The following is a 24,498-nucleotide window of genomic DNA, read 5'->3' as shown; positions in this document are numbered from 1 at the left end:
CAATAAATCTTAAGTGGTAGGTTATTATTAGCTAATATTGGTGAGAAAAAAAAATTTAGAAAGAGAAAAAAATAATTGTAATAGTACGTTCAAATTAAAATCAGTATCAATTATCACAATAATTTCACAATACTTTCACAATACTTTCACAATAAATCTTAAGTGGTAAGTTATTATTAGCTAATATTGGTGAGAAAAAAAATTTAGAAAGAGAACAAAATAATTGTAATAGTAAGTTCAAATTAAAATCAGTATCAATTATCACAATAATTTTACAATACTTTCACTCTAAATCTTAAATGGTAGATTATTATTAGCTAATATTGATGAGAAAAAATATTTTTTTTAGAAAGAGAAAAATTGATTTAAGTATTTGAAGTAGTTGATTTAAGTATGAAATAAACTCTCTTATATATACATTGTCCTTTTTGGTAATTTATCCCTCAAACTGCAACTTTTATAAATGCTAACCAAACACTTAGCTTTTTCAAAAAATACTTTGTAACAGCTTTTACCAAACACTTTTTCATTATGCATTTTTTGAAAACTCCACTTTTTCATTATGCACTTTTTCAAAAAGCCCAACCAAACTCACTATAAGACTTCTCGATCCTTGGAACCCCCCCCCCCCCCCACATACATATATTTATACTTTAAAAGTAAACATAATTAGTCACATATTAAAATTCTTACTCAAATTTAATACTACTTATGATAATTTTTATTCTAATATTTAATAAGATAGAATGTATGATGATATTTATTGTGTAGTGATTTTCATTGAGTATGTGTGATGAGGTTTTTTAAAAAAAAAATTATAGTTCATTAATATTAGATTCTTATTATTTTACACTCATTACCTCACTTGGCACAAAAATTAAAAAACTCAAGTGAGCATTTAAAAATAAACACAATATGCATATGGATACATTAAAATTAAACACAATTTTTATTATAAAAATATAAATAATTGGTCAAATTATATAGATATTTTTAAAATTAAACATAATTAGTCATATATTAAAATTCTTACCCAAATTTAATACTGCTTATGATCATTTTTTTTCTTCTAATTTTTAATAAGATTGAATTTATGGTGATCTTTGTTGTGTGATGATTTTTATGGAGTATATGTGATTAATTTAAATAAAAAAATTATATTAGATTCTTAATATTTTGCTCTTATTAACTCACTTGGCATAAAGATTAAAAAATTTTAAGTGGCCATTTAAAATTAAACACAATTTGTATTAAAAATATATAAATAATTAGTTAAATTATTAAAAAAATAGCATGTAACACATGCATATATATATATATGGATACATTTAAATTAAATACAATTTTCATCATAAAAATATAAATAATTAGTCAATATATATATAATTTTTTAAAAAGTAAACGTAATTAGTCACTTATTAAAATTCTTATACAAATTTAATACTACTTATGATAATTTTTTTCTAATTTTTAATAAGATAGAATGTGTGATTGATCTTTGTTGTGTGGTATTTTTTATTGAGTATGTGATTAGTTTTTTTTTAAAAAAAAATTTATAGTTCATTAACATTAGATTCTTAGTATTTTGCAATCATTAAATTACTTGGCACAAAGATTAAAAAACTTAAGTGGACATATGGCACAAACTTAAGTAGATAAATAATTATAAAATAGTCTTCACATAAATTTAGACACACTCACACACAACGCAAAATTGGATTCTAATTTTAAATTCTAAATGAACTTTCTCTAAACTTTGCCTATATATATAGATTCCATTCCTTTATGAACTTCCAAACAAAGACTTTGAAGTGAGACATATAATGAGAAAATTATCTGATAACATAATAAAGGGTGAGATAAAATGTAGCAAAATATTTACTGATACATGTATGAAAATCTATATACATAGGTTTGAGATTTAATTGTGTAAAGTTGTGAATAAATTCATAAATCACAAGATATCAAATTATTTTTTGTAATATATATATATATATATATAATTTTTAATTATATGAATTTAGCTTTTATAAATTAATAAATAAAAATCAATCTATTTAATTGAACAGAATAATATAATATTTTAGATCCTTATTGATGCACAAAAAATCAGTAGGCTGAATGCTTCGGGTTTCAATGGGCTAGTGATCGTTTGGAAGGCCTGAAAAGAAAAAGACACAAGATCAAAGAAGACCGGGGTGAACCGGCCAAAAACCTTCCAATGCTTAAGTTAGTTTTTTCTCTAGAACTCAAGAATTCCAACTTTTTTGAGTAGTGGAAAACTTACCTTCATTTGATGTAGATGAGTCCTTATATAGTGGGTTTTGAAGCAGTTATTTGTTTAGTAACTTCCTCAATGTGTGTGGAAGTTAGAAGGCTCAGACTTAACTTCTAAAACTGCTATAGAAGTTAGAATATTTAATCTTATCTTCTATAACTGCCATTGGAAGTTATATACTTAGTGGGAAGTTATAACAATAAACAAGGATTTTGCTCATACTTCAAAATAGTAGAACATGGTCCAAACTATAAGCTTTCGTATTTACATCCAATCTGAGATTTTCTAATTGTTGAGGGGTCATCCAGGTTTTTTCATCATGGATGACCTTCATGCCCATGGACGACTCTCTGACGATGGACGACCTTTTTAGGTTAGGCTAACCTTACTTGCTTTGGACGACTTTTATGGACGAATTGGAGATGGTTCAATCTTTTAGTTCACCATCACTTGTTATTAGCACAGATTTGTGAAGGAGTAAAAAATTTTAGGTGTGGAGTTTAATATATATGAAAAAAGAATAAGTTAATTGAATAGCAAGTGAACAAAGTTGAGTTTTTTTGACAAGAAAATGAACAAAGTTTGAACATAAATTTTAGCTTAGCGATTAACTTAAATTTAATTTGTGTTCAAAAATAAAATTAAATGAATAAAAAATCCTAAAATTTTACCATTTGAACTCAACTTGATCAGTTTACAAATTACAACCTCAATTCTAACTTTTGACATGTAAAATCCTGAATTCTCATTGCGAATTCGGTATATGTATGATAAGTCGTTCATAAAATAACCGAAGTTAATGTTTTTAAGATTTAGATTTATTTTTTAAAAACAACACTAAAATTTTATATGACATGTGAAACGTACATGCCAACCGCTACTATGAATTCATGGGCATGACTCATGAGGTGGATTGATTTTGGGGACCAACTACCAAGTTGGAGTTCTTGAGTGGGTGGGTGGGTGCTGTTCATCTCACATCATCATCATGATCATGATCATTAAAGCGGGTTGGCATGAGTTTGGGGTTTCATTCCCACTTGATTTATTGGAGTGGTGATAATATGGGCCCAGAGTTTTACTTGGCTCCGGAGTCCAGACGTGCCAACAATAATATGTGGGACGTAAAACCAAAAACAAAAAGATCTGAAATGGAGAATTGTTTTTGTTTGTTAGAAAAGTCTGTGATCGGAGTCAATTGATATAGGTTTATCGGGAGCATGCTGAACATATGGTGTCGTGGTGTAGTTGGTTATCACGTCAGTCTAACACACTGAAGGTCTCCGGTTCGAACCCGGGCGACGCCATTGGAACTTTTTGCTCTCTTGCCTTTTTGTTTCTCCTTTTCATGTTTGTTCCCTTTTTTTTTTTTTTTTGATCCCGTCTCTTTTCTTTTTGTCAATTTTTGATCGGTTGCATATTACTTAGTCCTTGTCAACGAGACCACGACTTTATTGTTGATCTCGTGTAAGGATTATAATTGGGAAGTATGGAACCTATGGCAACTTCTCAATTGCAACTGGATCCTAAAAGTCGAAAGACAGTCTCCAATCGAGGTTAGATAGATGCTTTCGTAAGAGATAAAAATCCTGTGGATGATTAAATTCAAATTAGACTTAATTAAATGAATTCTTGCTGCTCCTACCACGTAATAATGTTCTAATAATGCATACTTTATTCTAAAAGTATAAACTTTAATACCATCACAAGCTGTATTGTGTACCATTTAGGATTCTTAGAAATGTTTAAACATTCTTATGTTTGGTTGCAAATAACGCTAGGGAATCAGATGTCAGGAGAATCTGGATTCCCCCTTAATACCCTCTCAATAGAAATGTGAATTCCCTTTAAAATAAGTCGGAATCCAGATTTCCAAGCTTAAAAGAAATTGTATTTTTTATAAATTGACAATTTTAACCATTTTTTCTTATCCTTTAAGCAATTAAGATAAAATATAAAATAAATTATCAATATATTTTCCCTTGTCTTTATCTTTTTCCACCAAAATAATATAAACAAGATAAACAACTATGTTGATATATTCTTTAATAAAGTTTTATTTAGGTTTCACGTGTGGAAAAAAAGAGTTGTCAAGTTGTTTTGTTATAGATTAAACTCTTTTAAAAATTATTATTAAGAATAAAAACATTTAAGAATTTAAATAGTTTTTTTTTTGTATTGTACTTGTCATTTTGAAATGTTAGACTATAATTCTAATGAATTTGTCATAGTTAATAGTTTATATTTGGTTTTTCATTATTTATTTAGAGGAATTTTTTTTTTAAAGGATTTGGTAGTTTACATTCAAATCTAAGGATAAAATGGGAAAAATAAATAATTTATTTATTATTCTTGGGAATAAACCAAATATTATCATCTCTCACATTCCCAATAAAACCAAATATAGAAATAGTTACATTTCTAAAAATCTAGATGTTAGAAGTAATATGAATTTGCCAATACCAAAAGCTACATTACTCACTTTCTCCTTTTTCATGAGTTCATTCCTCCAGGTAAAAAAAAAAAATCGTAACTGTAGGAAGTGGCAATTGCACAAAACGGTGGGGTAAAGATTGAAAATGACACGAGGCCCATGACATGACATGTAACCGAACAGTACTCTCTCACAGTCTAATACCATCATTTAGTTCTTCCTTACAATAAAGATGACAATGGTGGCTCGAATCTAAAAAGAAGGCACAATTTCATATTGTTTGTTACATCATTCACAATAATGGTGGTATAATTGCTAAAATGATATTTTAGCAACTAAAATAGGCTACAATAATGATTTTATAGTTTTAAAAAATGGCAATTAAGCTACAGTAAACTGACAAAGATGGCAGCTTACTGTAGTTACAAATTTATAAAAAAAAATTAATATATATTTTTTCTCTCTTCTTCTCCTTAAAAATATTTTTTCTTTCTCTTTCTTCTCTCTTCAAAGCATCCTCCGTTTTTGTTTTTGTTTTGTTTTGTTTTGTTTTTTGTTTTTTATTTCTTGCTCTCTTAGCAAAATGCGAGAATAGGATGGTTGATATAGGCACAACATGAGCTTGTGGTGGTGATTGAGATTGGCAACGATGGTGTTCTAGTGGTTGAGGTTGACGATAGATGGTGGCCGCTCCTCTTCCCTTCTAATTTTTTTTAATAAAAAATTTCTTTTGCTATGGCCAAACATCTCTCTTTCTTATGGTGTGTTTAGTTATTGGTTGATTTGGATTTGGGTTTGGGTTTGAAAGGTGATATTTTTTATTTTATTTTATGGTTATCTGTTTGATTTTAGATTAGGGTGTGTTTAGTTATTGGTTGATTTGGATTTGGGTTTGGGTTTGAAAGGTGATATTTTTTATTTTATTTTATGGTTATCTATTTGATTTTAGATTAGGGCTTGCGATGGCGATAGGTGGTGAGTTTTAGTTTGTGCAGTGGCTGGTGGGTGGACGAGTTTTAGTTCATGGTGATGGATGGTGTCTTGGGTTTCAATTTGTGTTGTAGGTGAGATTCGGTTTTTTTGGGTTGTACAGTAAGTGGGGGTTGTAGTTTAGTGGAGCTGCGACTAGGTTGGATAGGTGGTTGTGATGTTATGGATTGTGGGAGGTAGTGGTGGTGATTTTGGATTTTTTGGTGGTGGTGGTGGCTGGCAGTAGCCGTGAGTGGTGGGTTTGTTGGTTATTTTTGATTGGGAGAAGAAAGTGACGCATAGAGAAAGAGAGAAAGAGATGTAGAGGGAAAATTAAAAAATAATAAAGAAATAATATTTAGATGAAGTGGTAAAAAACCAAGACCTTTGATGTTGTGTGTATTGTAAAGTGTTAAAATAGATAAAGTAGCCTTTTGAGTTTCCAAAAGCTAAAAAAATTTAGAAACATCACTTTGAATACTCTTAGAAGCCATGCAACGTATAGCTTCCAGCAATCACCCTGGAAGTGTACATTTTAGACCCATGCCAACCCAATAATAAGCCAGTTGACTGGAAATTTCAACAGATTTACCACTGTCAACCTAGTTATACAAAGATCAATAAGCAGTAGTAAGCTAGTTCAATTTTTTCAATTTTGATACACGTGCAAAATCAAATTATCATTATTTCAAACAGGTTTTCCACTTAGGACCATCTGCTTCGTTGAATTTGCATTGAGGAAAAACCAAACATCCACATACAGAGATGGCAACCTATCTTATCTGATTGTATAATATTTGCTAATCAAGTTGTAACAGCAAAGAAAAACACAACAATTAGTCCTACTTGCATGTCCCATCTTGGACTACTTCTCATATTACTTTTCACTTAAGAACCTCTCACAAGTTCGACTCCACAAAAAGGCTTGCCTGAGGATGCAATCCTGCTTCTTTCAGTGACGAAGACAGTTTCTCTGGGCCATAAACGACCCGAGGGAAGTTAGAGACAAGGCTATAATTCTCAGTTTCTAAACAGCCCAAAGAATCAACATAGTCATATAGAGATTGAATTGTTGAGGTACTGTGGAACCTCCTCTCCTTGCGTTCTCCATTAGGAAACCGTACCAAAACCTGGTCCAAGTAAAAACACACAAAGGTACATCAGGTTTGGTGAATTTTAGTGAAGTCATAATGTCCAAACTACTGGCAAAGGAATCAGAAGAATATATGTAATGTAAGTGCAGACACAGAATTTTGTTAGATAATGCCTTCATAATAATAATAATAATTTAATGAGAGAAGCAGGCAGGATTGGATGGGGGGGGGGGGGGGTCGTTAGCAAATCATAAAGAACAAAATCATCTTTGTACAGACTCAAGGTTTTTACCTGTGTCACATTAGGTCCTTTCTCAGGTTCATCACCAAGTGACAAAGCTTTCTCCTGCCTCATTCTTGCTAATGCAGCCTCTTTCTCTGCAGCTTCACGTGCTGCTCTTTCAAGAGCCTCTTCCTCCTCCTTACGCTTCCTCTCAGCTTCAGCAGCTTCCCTCTCGAGGCGTTCTTGCTCTTCTCTCTTCTGGCGTTCCCTAGCCTGATGCAACATAGAAAAATTGTAAGTCACTGCAAGAAAAGCTGCAACAAAGTTCTTTCTAAGTAAGACTTTGCTAGTAGGGAGAGAAGAAGCATGCCATATGGGCCACACCAAACTGCATGACACGAGCAAAAACCCAAGTTAAAAGAGTTGCATACTTGATCAGCTTCAAGTGCTGCTTGGTAAGCAGCATCTTGCTCTTCCCTTAAGCGCATGTTGGTTCTTCTTTCTTCTGCTTCAAGTCTTCCTGCAACAAGAACGGGGGCACTTTCTTCAAGCACTTTCTGTAATATCGTGAGCATTTCTTCAGGAGATTTTGGTCCCTCAACCTGCAGAACATGAAATGATACACCAGTAAGTCCGCATTACAAAAGAACAAGTTTTCCTATACAAAGGCAGTTTGATGAAGGGAAATTGCAAATATAGAGATTACAAAAGAACAAGTTGCCCTATGCAAAAGGTAAGGAAAGGAACATTGATGAGAAGGGAGATTGCAAATATAAAGTTCAATGAAACCAGAACATATTCACCATTAATCATTCACAAGAACCTTCATAATCATTATAATACGTGCAAGACAAGATACTTGAACATGATTTAACAAACACCTAACATAGAGTGTTTTAAATGGACTTTCATAGAATTTTTTTTTTTTTTTTTGAGAAGTAACTTTCATAGAATTGTCTTAACACCTCTAATGTAGTGGTTGGCTAAGACACCATGAGAAGAAGAAGAAAAAAGAAATCTAATGAAGCCATTAAATTGAGCTTTTAATGTCCATCATATGTTGGCCCCTTAGATAGATAAGAAAGGGTTGGTTTCCAGCATAAGATAATACGAAGGAAATTTGTACAACTATATTGTTATCTATATAATTTGATAGAAACCAGTTGTTGGACTTTGTATAATAGGAAGAGCAGCTAACAGCACCATCATATCTCCTATGGATGGAGAGAAGTATATAGACAAAAAAGAGAAGAGCCCTAGGTTGGTCTTAGCTTCTTAATTTTTCATACTACTCCCTCTATCATGTTGCCAAACTCTTTATGCCTCTCCACCACATACCTAACAACTAAAGGACTAACATATAAAGGTGGAATCCCTTATTTATGTTGATGTCTTAGTTTCAGACCATATTCACCACTTTCATCAATCAATCCTCTACCTTCCCACCCAAGTAACATGCTTATCTCATCTTTTCTTTTATAGGTAAAATAACATCACTAAAAAAACATGAAAAATGATGCAACCTAAGTAGACGGGATGTCTAAAAAGGAAGACCCAAATAGGGAGAAAGGAAAAATACAGAATTATGTTCTAAAATTCAAATCAACAATTAAAGTTAACAAATCTGAAGAAGTTAATCACTGCCAGCCTACTCCCTTGCATGTTAAGACTGCAAAACTGAAACTTCAACTGTACTATTGTGAGTTCTATGCTTTACCAATAATAATAATAATAATAATAAAAAATCTATTGCGAGTTCTTTGCTTTCAAAAGTACATGCGTCACTTTCTCTCCAAAAACTCAACATGCAGGCACAAAGGAACAGCCCTCCAAATTTCAGACTGGACATTTTCCCCCCAAAAGCCCTTTCAATAATAAATCAGTCTCCAAGATTCATCATCCAGCTCACTGCAATGAACACAATACAAGTGACCATAAATCTCTAGCTACTTCTCAACGTAGAAAGAGATGATCTATGAAATCCAAATTAGCTTTGAACAAATTACACCAATCAGTAATTATTATGTCCCACTTCCTCAAAGCACAAATTACAACAATCAGAAATTATTGTGCCCCACTTCCTCAATGTATCCATTGCTAAAATTTTACCCTTCATGGTTGTCCAAGCAAGGAAAGCCACATAGAATCCTACTTGTCTAAGACTTAACCATATGTTTTCTTAGTGCATCTAAAATTGCGCTGGAGAAAAAATATATTATCACAACTGGCATGTTGTTGCAGATGAGTGACAGCTGCAAGTTTTTTCTTTTGATAGGTAAATAGGAAAAGGGGGGCTGGTGGGGTTTGAATTCCAATGCCCAGGCACCGCATGAGGTGCTGGAAGAGCTGGGGTATCCCCCAAACCTTAAGATGACAGCTGCAGGTTTAATCAGGCAAACTTAAAAATAAAAACACATTTCCAAAAATTCACAGACAAATCCCCATTATGGGTTTTCAAATAAGCTTGTGACTGGTTCCACAACAACAACGGAAAAATGGGGCCAGAACAATCACTTTGCTGAGGGATAGGAATTTCTGGACCATATCTTGGGGTGGTTTGGGGGGTGAAACTAAATTCCATTTGGTTAATTGCGAGTCTATCCTTTACCCCATTCAATTGGGAGGTTTGGGGGTCAAAAAACTTGTGGTTTTCAATAAATCCTTGTTAACATATACAGTTGTGGCACTTTGGGATGGAGATAGATTGGTGTAATAGTGCTTCAATACATAGCATTTAATGGGGGTTGGTGTTGGGACAAGTAAAAAGATTTGTTTTTTTGGCATGATTGTTGTTTTTTGGAAATCTTTGTGATTGCTAGGAATAAAGGTGCAAAAGTGGTTAATTATATGGATGTGTCCAATGGGTGCACTCATTGAAATCCTTTTGTTCCTCTATTGATTGTGAGCTAGGATCTTTGGACTCATTCTTGAAGGAATTGTATCTGCAAAGATATTATCTCCTGTGTGCAGGAGGATAGGATGATAGATGATTTGGACTCCTTCCAAATGTCAAGGCTTCAAAGTGAGTACTTATTACAAAGCTCTAAGAAGTGGGTGGGGAAGACCAACACAATCCTTGGTGTGCAATGTGAAGGGTTGAAACTCCTCATGTTGGCTTCTTTATTTAGTCCACAATGAAAGGGAAGATATTAACAATTGACAATTTGAGGAAAATGGGTATTATTATTTTGAATTGGTGGTGTACGTGCAAGTTTGATAGGGAGATTATAGACGACCTTGTCTTGCATTGTGATGTAAAGATAGAGAGTTATGAGCTTTCATATGGATACTCCCAGGAATTGGATGGGTGGTGTGTAAAAGGGTACCGGAGTTGGTCTATATGGCAAAAAACAGTGGTTAGCTAGCTCAAGGAGTCGAAGAATTCAAGGAGCCCTTCAATAGAAAACGAAAGAGATGATGAAGTCCAGAGACATAAGGACTTTAGAAGTAAATATCTCAACATAATGACACTATATTCTTGTCCCAATAAGCACAACGTTTTCTCCAAATACACCTACTAGACACAATGAAACCACTTTCCATATCCTCCAATACCTTCTCCTACCAGACCATCCCTGCCAACATTTTAACATCTCCCGCACTAAAAACTATATCACCTAAGAAACACCAAAAAAACACAATATCATAAACCACAATTCTCAAGCCACTTCACAATGTAGAAAAAAATGATTCGCATCCTTCCCATGCACATAAAGCACCACTTCATGATAATTATACCTCACTTTTGAGCAGAAAGACCATCCAATTGTTCAACTTAAGTTGCAGCTAGTGGGAGCACTATGCCATCTTCCAGTCTAGTTTTAGACATTTTAGTGTTTATAGATAGTTTGTATCTTGGTTTTTTCCCCCTTTTTTCTTCTCTAGAGTGTCCATGGTTTATTCACTGTGTACTTGGGCCTCAACCTTCTTTTTACATCAATGAATTTATTTTCTTACTATTATATATATATGTGTGTGTGTGTGTGTGTGTGTGTGTGTGTCTGTGTATATATATATATATATATATATATATATGTATGTATTTTTAAAAGAAAGATACCCCAAGATATACTTGAGGATGGAGTAAATGATTAGACCTGATGACAGGAAATTCACAAAGTTTAAAATAGGTGAAGGGTCTTCTGTTGCAATACGCCTGGACTAGTGGCATCTTAACAGGTTTTGTATTTTAAATATGGTACAAGAGTAGTGTATGACGCTAGCAACATTAAGGCCAAAGCTTCAAGCTAGGAAGCATGGAAACTTGATTTAGGGTGCCATACGTGTGTCGTATTGTGTCTTACCATCTGTTTTGTGTTATAATTTTTCAGAAATTGCTCGTATCACCATGTCCTACCCATATCCGTATCCGTGCTTCCTTTTCAAGTGACTTGAAGGGTAAGGAATGGTGCTGGCCCCTGCTGGATCAGACACTTCAGTGAATTTTCAGTCTAAATTAACCATCTTGCAGAAAAAGCCGAAGACAGACCAATCTAGCAAGCATCTAAAACTGGCAGTTAGTCAAGCTTAGATAGGCGCAATGCAATTAATCAAGAAGAGCCATAGTAAACTGCTCTAAGCTAGCTTAATTCTCATTGAAGATCCTGAGATATGCCTTTATGCTCTAATCAGACAAGGGACTCAATTTTGTGGGGTTATGCAGGGGACTCAACCTGTGTATTTTACAGATATTTTAGGAGAGTAGAAATCACTTGTTCTTTAAATGTTCATTGACCACAACAATTTAAGGGAAGGTCATCGATATGTGCTTGATGTTCAATCATATCTCTGAATGGGATTGGTTGGTAGATTGGGGTCTTAAAGGTTGGAATGGAAGGAGTTGAGGGCTATAATCTACAAACTGGCCCAAGGTTATGCAGTTTATCAAATTTAATTCCAAAGGAATGTTGTCATTCATGGTGATCAATGCAAAACAGAGGAAAGTATGCTCCATTATATCATATGGGAGATGAAATCTCATGTTAATGCTCAAGGAATGTTTAGGAAATCCTCTCTTGAGAGATTTTTTTTTCATTCTTGGGGGATGTCAACCTTTGTTCTGCCTGATTTACATCAAAATGAGATGGCTTTGGTTTGGTAATAGCAGCTGCCGTATGTTTATGCTAGTACGCCTTTGTTTTGTATTTGTCATTTTGTCCTCAGAACTAGTCATCATATATGTTTTGTTGGACAGGCAGATGTATTTTCTAGTTTAGTGCCTTGGTGGTTTTTAGTGTTCTAGGGTGTATTGAGCAGTTGGCCTGGGTTTGTTTCAAAGTGTGTAGCATTTTGTAACTGAGCTTTTAGTGAGTTGCACAAACAAAGTTTTCTTACTGATTGAAAAAGAAGACTCACTCTGCCATGCAAATTCCATCAGCAACCAACAAAAACATTCTACTGGAATTCACCACTCCATAAACCTCCTCTTGAATACACCCATAATCTCAACTTTTGTAATAAACTGATCTTTTTTTTTTTTTTTGATAAGTAATAAGAATCATATTAATCATGAAGAAAAAGTGAAAACAGCAAATACAAGGTGTTCATAATGGTGAACACAAGAAACCGCAACAAAAAACAACAAAGATAGGAAAGCAACTTAAGGGGCAATTCTAAGGGAAGTAAGAAACTCCAAAGTAGAAGAACAATTTGAAGAATCCCAGCACCTAGCCCAATCAAAAAGAGTCCTCCAACATAGAGCTTTTAACAGAACAAGCGATTTCTCGTTAGCATCAAAAGATCGCTGATTTCTTTCCATCCAAACAGCCCACATCAAACAGCTAGGAACCATATTCCATATGTCCGAAGAAAATTCCCCCAGCCAATTACTCCAACAAAACACCAAACTCTCCATTGAACTTGGCATGGCCCATTGGATCCTGAAAACTTGTAACATTTGCACCCACAAAGAATGAGCTACAGGACAAATAGACTGATCTATTGACACAAATTATTTAAAACCTTAATTTGTCTTAACCATAAGCTTGTGAGAACTTTTGCCATATTAAACAATAAGACAAGGCAAAAAGAGGTCAAGTCTATGCCGAATTCCAATAGAGCTCTAAGAGAAGATTGGCTATCCATTGACAGGTTGCAGAACAAAACAGCAAAGCACTTATCATTGACAAATAGGAGCACAACCTCCAACATTACAGATACCAATATCCATTCCTCTTCCAACTATCAATTCTGCCACACTTATTTTGTGACTAAGCTTGAGATGAGCACTTCCTACTACAGAACAAAGAAGCACTACTTCAGCCTACAATTTTGTCTCCTCATCCCACAGAGCAAGAATGATTCTATCACTGTCAAGCTTTGTTTGAAATTCAATAGAACAGTCTAATGACATGAAATTGTTAATTCCAAAGGACATGCTATGGTTTATTTATTTGGTATGTTTCATGTGCCCCCGTTGAGTTTTGATCCCAAGACGTCATCATCCACCCTATGGGAGAAGGAAGTGACATTTACCTGTTTAAGCTGGAGCTCCTTGGCACATGGTATGGTTCAATTATGTATTCAACTGATAACAATTTTCAATTTTAATTTCCATATATCAACAACAACTATTATCAAACCTTACTCCCAACCCTTGGGGGTTGGTTACGCCGTAATGGATCAACAACAAATTAGTCAGGTCGGCCACATGTATTGTTTTCTGCTATCCTACTCTATCCAAAGTCATACTCTATCACATCCTAAATTGACATGTCCTCTTTTACTATTTCTACAAATGTTAATTTTGGTTTTCTTCTATATTTTTTCATTCCCTCTACCTTTTTTTCATTCCCTTAACTTGAATCGATTCACTCTCTTGATGGTGCATTAATCACTCTCCTCTACTCTAAATATGAACAGTCTCTAACAACAAACTAACAAGAGCAACTAAAACAATTAGCTCCTAAGCAAATTCTATAGAGATTCAGATACCATAAATTCAAGTGGAACTTAAAACTGGTACGTACCTGCTGGAGCAATGCGATCCTCTGATTCGTAGCGGCCATTACCACAGCACAGAAAGGAAACCTTGAGGCTTTCAAGCTATTACTCATCTTGAACCCTTCGCTAGCTCTAATACTTCCTCCCCACGCCACGAAGTTCTCGTTCACAAACGCCGCTAAAGCCTCCGAACACAGCGTTCTCTCGCAGAACAAAGGCGTGTCAGGATGATCCGGCGAGTGCAAATACACAAACAACAGCTTGAACTCGTTCCTCGACCTCTGAAGCGCGTCCATGAACCCTTGGCTCACGAAATTCGGCCTCGTCATTGTCGTCGTACCGTAATCTCTCTCAAATGCCGCCACGAACTCCACAGCCTCCGATGCCGCCGCCGATAACGGAACCAACCGAGCCGACGCCTCGCTGTTCCGGCCCGAACCGGAGCCCAACCCTACCATTCCCATGGAATACGAGAGCACACCACCGGCGGCCCATAATCCAAGCCCAATCGCGCCGGAAATCAACCCTAGACTACCGGAAATCACCGAAATCGGCAAAGTCACGATCTTCCACGCCAAACCGGGTCCGGCGGCCGCTTCAGATCGCTCCGGTGCTCCAAAACGCGGAGGTTCTAAACGTGACCGCGTGACACCTCGACCTCCGCCATCGTCGCCGGAGGATGTAGCGACTGCCGGCGTGGATGCGGAATTCTCCGGCGGAGTGGTGGTGTTTGTGGAGGTGATGGACGAGATCGCGAGCTCGAGGTCCCAGCCATGAGCGGCGAGAATCTCCGTGCACAAATCGGGATCTTCGAGGCCCGTGATCGCTTGGAAATACGCTAATTTGTCGGCTACATCAACCATATCTGTACGGAAACCAAGCTCTCTCAAGAAATTAGGTGTTTGTATTCACTGAAAATTCTTCAACAAAAATGGTTCACAAAAATCACAGTTCGTTACAGAGAGAGAAAATGAAATTTTGAGTTTCTCTCTCTAAAAATCGGAACGGAATGGACTGACTGGAATGTTCTACTTCTTTGAAAGAAATGGGATTGAAAAATGAACTAATTCTAATTATTGATTATTATATATATATATATATATATATACTAGTTTGGCCCTTGGACATGATGGAATTAACTAAACTGCCACATTGTCAATGGCAAAGAAAGAAGACGAAATGAGTGGGTTCGTACGTGTAACTCAAATTGCCTGCTTAACCGACAATGGGGCAAAGGATAACGACGCCGGTTTTGTATTGAACTTCTGTGGGCCAAGAAATTGGGATTGGGAGCGCTTTTCAAAGTCTCCTGAAATCTGAAGTTGTCCTGCAAATAGGCCCAATAGCCAAAGCCTGCTGTTTATCTTCTTTTGGTCAGAGCTTAACCAGTGGAAAATAGGGGATGAATCATCAAAATGAAATGCATTGGCAGGGCACTCTATGAATATTTCGTTACTAAAAAATTTAAATTATAAAAAATTTAATAAAGAAATAATTTAAATATATCAATATCACAAAAAAAAAAAAAAATACATGAAACATTACAATTTTTTATACTAATAAAAAAAAGACTAATAAGAGATAAAGTGAAAATTGAAAATGCTAATACAAGAATAATAAAGTGACCACAAAAATTTCATAACAAATCTTATGCAACAAGTTGTTATTGGTGGGTAAAACATGCTAATATTAAGCCCAAATTAGAATTAGTAATAGCTTACCACATAAGATTTATTATGAAAATATTGTGAATGTAGCAATACTATTATTTTTGTTGAATTCAAATTCTTGTGATTCTCAAATCATGTTGTTTAACATTTTTATTAGGGTGATCAAAATAAGTTAATATAGTATGTAATATTTTTTTTTTGTAAGTATATATATACATTTTTTTTTTCAAGTCTCACTGAATAGATCAATTTAAACTAATTTTTTTTATATTTTTTTTGCTAAATATAAAAAAAAAAATTTGGCAAGTGACGGTGTTTCTGTGACCACCCTCCCATACAAGTGGAGCCGCCACTGTGCATTGGACTCACCCATATTACTATATATTAACTATGTGCTAAAATATATGTATATAATAATTTTTAAAAAATATTTCGTTTTTTTGGTAATGAAAATGTAAAAATACTTCAATATGACTAAAATTTGGTATTTTTATTTAGTGATATAATAATTATTTATTTTGTCAAGTTATATCAATATCTACCACCTTGAAATTATTATAATCAATATTTTATTTTTAAAATTTACTATTTATGTTAAACATAAAAAAATTCATATCATCTTCCCATGTTTTACGTATTAGTTAAAAAAAATGGTAAAAAGGAGAAGAGGTGTTTCTTTTTCTTTTTTTAAGAAGAAAAGGAGAAGAGGTAAAACTTAAGAAGATAAATGAGGCACAAGCACAACCATGCATAAATTTCAAAATAAGAGATTTTTGGCATTGCCAAAAAGATCGCATATTAATAGATATATAAAATACTTAAGAGAAATCTAGACAGTTACTATGTAATACTAAGTGGAATTTTAATTTTTTTTTTAATAGTCAATCTATTTTAGTTAGTTATAATTTTCATGTAATGATTTTTAGCTATTAGATTAACATCAAGTATAGTATATGTTTTATTTTGTTAAACTCAAAATGATTGAATTATAGTAACAATCTTAAATCAAATAAACTAGTACATACTCTGATAGCATATGCCGAAGGAATTGTTTCTTTTATAACTTGGATAGAGAAAAATTCGTCCTTCATTAAGTTGCCTGTGATTCAAGATGCTTTGTTTTTATCTTTTTCTTAATAAATTAAGTTACGGTATTCTCCATAAATAAATAATAAAAAGGTAACCATTTGTGCATCTGAAAGTTAGAATTTAACTTCAAAACAATGTCAAATTTATGCCATTATTAAATAATTATTTCTAACCACCGGGCCTTGTACCCTAGTGGTACCCGGTTCCATTGTAACCTTGAACTCGGGGTTTTATCCCCTATAATTACACAGCAAAGAAAAAAAAAATTATTTCTGAATTTTATTGATTACACTCATTTAATTGTTATAAAAATAATTTGTTTATACTCTCTCTCTCTCTGGATGATCAGCAACAACAAACCCATGGCCATGGTGGCATTGCCAGCAAACCCATGAACCTCCAGCCATCATCTCTTGCTCCAGGGCAACCCACTGTGACATCTCTCTCTCTCTGGTTGCTTTTTTTTTTTTTTTTTTCCCCAGTGGATTTTGGTATTATGAATTTTGTGGGCTTATTTTGTTGGTGTGGTGAATTTTGTGTTCATGAGAATTTTGTATTTTCAAAGTATTGTCACCCCCAAGCAAATGCATGAAAAATATTTTCTTAATGCGTACCAACTCCAAAAGCACCGTAAGTATTCTTTACACTGGTATTCTTTAGAATTTTATCGCACTTGTTCATTTCTTTTCCTCAGGTAATCAGGTGCACTGAGCCAAGAAAAATATGGAAGTCAGACCTTCTTTGGCGAGTAACTAAATTATATTGGAAAGAGCCGTTGAAAGATCTTGATGGTTACCCTATCTTTCTGTTGATCTGATAAAAATAACTATTATCCAAGAGATTTAATTCGCACATGTTATTGCCCGCAACCTTGAATTTAGCCCAGTCTGCTAGTTCTTTGAAAGCATCAACAATGCCATTGATCATGTAGCAATATCAATCTATATATAAAGAAGCTAAAGTTACTAGTGGAACAATTTCCATGGGAGGCAGAGTCTGTAACCACTCTTATGGATGTTATGTCCATTTTTTTGGTTTTCAGGAGTTTCAGCTTCTGGGCTTTGGTGGGGGATTGAATAACTTAGGAAGGCAGTACTTTTGAAGTCATTTTTTGGAGTTCTTGTACTGCATTGTTCATTTCTCTAACCAAGGTAATGGATGTTAGATAATTTCTTCATTGTCTTGAGTCTCTTGACTTGATAGTAATTGCTAGGTCTCTCATGACACTCGAAGAGTTGGAGCTTACTTTCAAAAAAATATTGCTGAGGTGCTTCTTTATATCACGGGCCTGTTGGAATTAATAGAGTAGTTGAGGCCTGAATGAGTATTAAATTCTCCATGAATAAGGATGTAGGAACTTGGGTTACCTCATTTTCTTAGTGAATGCAACCATTGAGAGCCTCTATGGCTGAAGTGGCCATGGGTTGGGCTCCCATCTAGCAAAATTGACCTATGCAAAACAATGTCCATTCCAAACTTCAAAATAAAGTCACGATGTTAGAGTCAGATATTACCAATTTTATTATACTATAAGTTTTAAAAATTGTTGTGTCCCTTCCAAAAAAGAAAAGAAAAGAAATTGATATGTCTACTTTTCAACTAAAAAAAATAAAAAAATGTATTTATTATATTGTTAATGTGATACAAATCACATTCACCATGCCATTTTGTAAACTTCATAATAATTTTAGCAATAAAATTAGTAAGTTTCAGCATTTTTAAAGTCAAATTCTAGTTTATATTGAGCATTAGCTGCATTATTTTTTATAACATACCAAAGATTATTCTTTTCTTTGAACTTAATACACATTTGTAGCTTCGCTATTTCTCATCTGTTTCACTCTTAACAAGGCTGCCACTATCTTTAAAGTAATCGGCTACACAACTTGATAAATGGCAATGATAGTCAGCAAAAAAAGAAGAAGAAGAAAGATTTGCGGAAAAAATATATATTCTCTGACATAAATATAACAAAAGATATATGTTTGATAACAATAAATTTAGTCACATAGAATATACATATAAAAATTGTGTTAGTAATACATATGATAGATATATTGCTTTAATAAAAATATATCACCTTAATAAGTTGAAAAAAAGAAAAATTATGTTCCTAACATTGCTCATTTGATAAAACACTAACCATATCAAAGGAATCGGTAAGCTTGTCCATGTTACAAGCTATAGGTAAGGATGAATATCATAGCATATATGATCAAATCAGGCCTTCACTGAAGGAACAAATTTTGAGAAGCTGAACCAAGAGAATTACCAGTCCAATTAATTTATCTAGATGCTACTAGTAACGAGAAGAACATTAAATAACAGTAAAACATAATGCATTTATTATATATCCCCTCCTCTATTATAGCGATCGAAAATTATATATATATATATATATATATATATATATATATATATATATATATATAGCTATATAAACTTTTTTAATATTAAGAAAATATATCTTGAAAATATTTTGACGTAATGAGCTTTATATGTATAATGTAAGATTAATAAAGAGGGAAATGACACATCTCCATGTATAAAGTGTTTGAGGGTTTAAGGGTGAAAATGTTCGAGCTGCGGGGTTAGCAATATGTTGTAATTATCTTTAAAAAAAATAAAAGGGGGAAATGATGTATTAGTCATTATATAAATGTTGTAGGGCAATAATTAAATTATATAAGTTTTATTTATCTTTATAGAAAAATAAGAGGGAGGGAATTTTTTTAAAGGACTTTGATTGGGTTAAATATCTAATTATACTGGACCAATTCAAATGATGACACATGTCCAACAATGAACAGTTGACACATGACATCATTCTAACGGGTTTAATGCAATTTGACACTAGACCCAATCTTTACCTAATTTTAGAAAGCTAAACTGGCCATCACTCATTGGTAGAATCGTAATCTCACTATCTCGCATTTGGATCTACATCTTAAATTGTTCTTTTTGTTTAATGATATTAAAGTGATTTCAATTGTTAGCAATTCTAAAGATTCTGCAAATCCGGAATGGAATTTTAAAAAGCATATGCTAAATAAGGCCAAGTGACCTTCAAGTGAGTTGTTTTTATATTTTGCTAGCTTTTAAGTACACAAGTTATGATGAACCCCTTGAATATTTTTAGGCGATAATCCAATCAAATGTTGTAGGGCAATAATTAAATTTTATAAGTTTTATTTATTTTTATAGAAAAATAAGAGGGAGGGAAATTTTTTTAAAGGACTTTGATTGGGTTAAATATCTAATTATACTGGACCAATCCAAATGATGACACATGTCCAACAATGGACAGTGGACACATGACATCATTCTAATGGGTACAATGCGAGCAATTTGACACTAGACCCAATCCTTACCTAATTTTAGAAAGCTAAACGGGCCATCACTCCTTGGTAGAATCGTAATCTCAGTATCTCGCATTTGGATCTACATCTTAAATTGTTCTTTTTGTTTAATGATATTAAAGTGACTTCAATTGTTAGCAATTCTAAAGATTCTGCAAATCTGGAATGGAATTTAAAAAAGCATATGCTAAACCAGGCCAAGTGACCTTCAAGCAAGTTGTTTTTATATTTTGCTAGCTTTTAAGTACACAAGATATGATGAATTCCTTGAATATTTTTAGGCGATAATTCAATCAATAGGAAATGCCAAACTCATAAACTTAAACTTTTAAGTTAAGTTGTCTCTATATATTATAGTAACTACTTAATTGAAGTCTTTCCAAGATATTCTCTTCCCCAACAAATCATTTCTTTTTGCAAAATGCAAAAGGAATATTCATTTGGTTTCAAAAATAAGAAATACACGCGAGGGACAAAATCTGGATAGATATATAATGAATGTTAGGTTCACAGTGTTGCCAGTAAAAACCCAAATTATAGGAGTATCTAATCAAATGTAATATTATTTAAAATTTTAAACAAAATAAGAAATACACACTAGGGACAAAATATGGGTACATAATGAATGTTATCCTCACAATGTTGTTGGTAAAATCCCAAATTATAGGTGTATTAAGTGTTATATTATTTCAAATTTTAAACGACGTCACATTATATGTGTATATATATAAACCATCATGAGATGGGCACTCTCCAATGGATAGAATTATATCCCAATTCGTAGATACCCAACAAATTGATTATCCATCCTGATAGAATTTTGCAATTTGGTTCAGAACTGCTGGAAAGCATTAAACCTAGTTTCTGGTGGTGGAGCATTGCATGGTGGAATGATGTATATAAAACTAAGCACTTTCAAGCTGTAGAATATAATAATATATACAACTGTGCCATGATTTTTCATTTTTGTCTTCTAGTTCTGCAATCATTACATTCGTAATCTCTAGAATTTTACCACACCTCTTCATTTCTTTAATTTCCTCTGATAATTTCAAGTACACTCAATCCAGAAAAATATATGGAACTCAAACCTCTTGAAAGACCTTCATGGTTTCTTTATATTGATCTGATAAAAAAAATTGTTATTCAACTGGATTGTTTAGCACTTGTCATTGCTTGCATGCTTGAATGCAGCCAAATTTTCCAGTTCTTCAACAGCATCTACAATGCCTTTAATCCTTGTGGCAATTTCATTCAATAAGGAAGCTAAAGTTACGAGTGGAACAAATTCCATTAGAGGAATTTTCACCATTGTTCTGGAGATTGGCTCAATCTTTTTATTTTCAGGAGTATCAGCTTCTGGCATTGATGGAGGGTTGAATAACTTAGGAAGTGACTTTAAGTCATTTTGGAGTTCTTGTGCCGCAAAATTCATTTCCCCAACCAAGGAATGGATGTTAGATGATTTTTTCATTGTCTTGATGGTAACTGCTAGCTCTCTTATGACACTCGAAGAGTTGGAGCTTACTTTCAAAGAACTGTTGTTGAGATGTTTCTTGATATATTCAGGGGCCTGTTGAAACAAAGTGGTCATAAGCTTGCATGAATTTTAAAGAGTGACTTTATATTTATAATTTATTATATGTTTTATTTAAAAAATATTAAAAATTAATGTGTTAATTTTAAACCCTAAAAAAGTAAAATTAAACGATTTATATATTTATGTTGTTGACGTGACACAAATTAATTATATCCATTACCACTTTAGTTAGTAAACTTCTTGTAATAAAACTGATAGTAGTATTAGTATTTTTTTTTATAAATAATGTTAAGGATTTTACAAATTTATGAATATTACTTAAACTCTACAAACTTTTAAAAAAAACCCTAATAAATTTATTTGTCACCAATAGTTAAAAAATGTAATTTAAATATTTATTTATTATTTTGTTGGAGTGAGATCAAATTACATTCATTATCACGTCATTTGTAAATTTTTTATAGTAAAATTAATGATAACTTTAATCTTCTCTGGGTGGAAGAATAAAATGTATAACCATATATGAAGTTGGGTTACCTGATTTTCTGAACTAATGCAACCATTGAGAGCCTCTAAGCAATAAGCACAGCTACGCAGTGCTGACCCAATTTTGAGATATTGTTGCCATGGGTGCCTAAAGTTGAAGGGGCCATGACCTGGCTCCCATCTAGCGAAATTGGCCTATTCACAACAATGTCGATTTCTAATATCAGTCAAAGATCGATCAAAATATAATTTAAAGAATTAATCCACTACTACCTGTCACATACCATAGATTCTTCTGCTGCCTTCGAAATTAATACACATTTGTAACCTTGGAATTTCTTATGACATTCTTTATTACTTTCAACAACACTGCCACTATCTTTAAAGTACTCTTCTACACAACCTGAACAGTAGAAATGATAGAATATTCTTGTTAAACAGTGGCATAATTATAACAAAAAATAAGTATTTGATAAGAGTAATAACACCTGAAATCGTGTTTTTATCAAAGACATTATTTTAAAAGGGAGTGTGTAATATTAATTGCAAGGGTGTAATAAGATATTCCGAATTTGATAAAACACTTACCATCTAGGGAAGTAGCAAGCTTGTCCATGTTACGAGTGGTTAGAGTATAGAGCTCTTGACCAGCCCAAATGGGACAAATGAGCATGCTTATAATATTGCACAATGAAGTGCCAATGATAATAGTGGATATTCTGTGATGTGCCATTTTAAACAATTCATTCTCACGATATCCTGATACTGAAACCAAACTGAAGGTAAGGATGAATATCATAGCACCATAATCAAACCGAGCTTTCACCGAAGGAATGAACCTTGAGAAGGTTGCTGCAGAAGCTGAACAAAGATAGAATTACTAGTAAGTTAATTTATATATCTAGATGCAACAAGAGGGCTGATGCTCCAACTATTACTAGTAAGTTAATTCAAGGAGAACTTTACAGACCCAATAGGAAAACTGAGGCTCCAACTATTATGGGTTCAAATCTCTGTCCTGACTGACTAGCCACAAAATGAACACCAAGTGCTAAAAAACCAGCAAGAAATGTTCCACACACTCTGTTCAAACTTTTACTTAGTGTTGCACCTGCAGCCATTTAATAAGCAGAGTCAATACTATTGAGCTGCAAACTCGAAAGTTTCTTTTTTACGGACTAAAATCCTCTCCATTTCGAATGTATTTATTTCGTGGTTTAGATTAAATATTATAAATTTAAATCTGTATCCAATAACACATCATGTAAATTTTATAATGAATCATGTAAATTTTATAATGACCTAACAATATGTACATCTTTAGATATAAAAACTGAAATAAAATCTGAACTGCGAAATGACCTCTTCCTTTCGCTTGAAATTTTATAAGTACACAAATTTATGATGAACCCCGTGAAGATCTTTTAGGCCATGACCCAATTGAGAGAAAAGCATGGCCATAAAATAAATTGCAGAATTGTGAAGAGCAATGAAATATTGTACAAGCAAGAGTAGGCGACTAAGGATATTGCCAAAACTTACCCACACAGTTTTCAAATACAACCACAACTGTCATGATTGCCCAAATAGCATTCTCTCCAAATCCTTTGTACAGAGGCCTCATATAGTAAAAGATTGAGACAACAGCGAGTGCAGTCCCTACCTTTAGACAATGGATAACTTTTCTGGGGTCATCTACACCTAAATCCCAAGCTTTCTGCAAAAACTTCCACACTTTTAAAGCCAACCCTACAACAAAATTTTTTAGACCAAGCAAGAGTCTGCTGGCAGGATTTGACTCTGGAACCAATCTCTCTGATGAGCCATCAGCAATCTTTATCCTCCACTCCACTCCATTGCTAACTTCCTTCTCAGAAGCCATCCTTTATGTTAGCCTCGAAAGGGAAAAAAATCAAAGACTTAATGTGATGCAATGGAAGTGTTAAGGTAGGACGATGGATCGATGCTGGCTAAGTGACCACTGAAGTAATATATATACATATAGATATAAAAGGCCTACACGACATTCCACATTGCTTTTCAAAGAAAAGAAGTAAACTATTTTCAACGGCGTACGTGACTACGTGGCGATAATATATATTATCTTTTTGTTTTTTTCTGCCAGAAATTGGATTATGTTTTGTTTTGTTTTTTGTTTTTTGTTTTTTTGCTTTTTTTTTTTTTTGAAAAATTGAATATCCATAGATTGCAGCTAGGGGCCGGGACCTTTATTTTATTTTATTTTACAGTAAATGGCCCAAATATTGGAACAACATTACTTTTATCCAAATTTATTATTGACATTATTTTTATTATATATTATTAGGATCTTAGTGTTAGCCTATTCTATGCTGATTCTCCATGTATTTTTCTTAAATATTTCCATTGTATTGTGTGACAATGTTGGCTATTTT

General features: G+C 33.4%; 2 protein-coding genes and 1 non-coding gene across 3 annotated transcripts; 1 reads left to right on the top strand and 2 right to left on the bottom strand.

The window, feature by feature from the left end:
• Positions 1 to 3,511: 3,511 nt before the first annotated feature.
• TRNAV-AAC (transfer RNA valine (anticodon AAC)) lies at positions 3,512 to 3,585 on the top strand. Its single transcript has one exon. It is a non-coding gene; the product is annotated as a tRNA-Val (tRNA).
• Positions 3,586 to 6,247: 2,662 nt separating this feature from the next.
• On the bottom strand, positions 6,248 to 15,011 carry LOC142612604 (plant UBX domain-containing protein 10). The gene is made up of 4 exons (XM_075784712.1): positions 13,967 to 15,011; positions 7,430 to 7,600; positions 7,068 to 7,271; positions 6,248 to 6,811 (listed from the first exon to the last, which is right to left on the bottom strand). Exons 1-4 carry the CDS (start codon positions 14,801 to 14,803, stop codon positions 6,581 to 6,583), a joined length of 1,443 nt encoding a protein of 480 aa, XP_075640827.1. The 5' UTR covers positions 14,804 to 15,011; the 3' UTR covers positions 6,248 to 6,580.
• A 5,970-nt stretch (positions 15,012 to 20,981) lies between these two features.
• On the bottom strand, positions 20,982 to 24,018 carry LOC142622522 (aluminum-activated malate transporter 10-like). The gene is made up of 6 exons (XM_075796043.1): positions 23,627 to 24,018; positions 23,055 to 23,195; positions 22,673 to 22,945; positions 22,369 to 22,487; positions 22,136 to 22,279; positions 20,982 to 21,631 (listed from the first exon to the last, which is right to left on the bottom strand). Exons 1-6 carry the CDS (start codon positions 23,964 to 23,966, stop codon positions 21,218 to 21,220), a joined length of 1,431 nt encoding a protein of 476 aa, XP_075652158.1. The 5' UTR covers positions 23,967 to 24,018; the 3' UTR covers positions 20,982 to 21,217.
• Between the last annotated feature and the right edge of the window lie 480 nt (positions 24,019 to 24,498).

Source organism: Castanea sativa, chromosome 1 (assembly GCF_040712315.1).
Source record: "Castanea sativa cultivar Marrone di Chiusa Pesio chromosome 1, ASM4071231v1".
Classification (NCBI taxonomy): Eukaryota; Viridiplantae; Streptophyta; class Magnoliopsida; order Fagales; family Fagaceae; genus Castanea; species Castanea sativa.
Note: the sequence above shows the minus strand (reverse complement) of the source record. Positions and strands in the feature narration are given on the sequence as shown.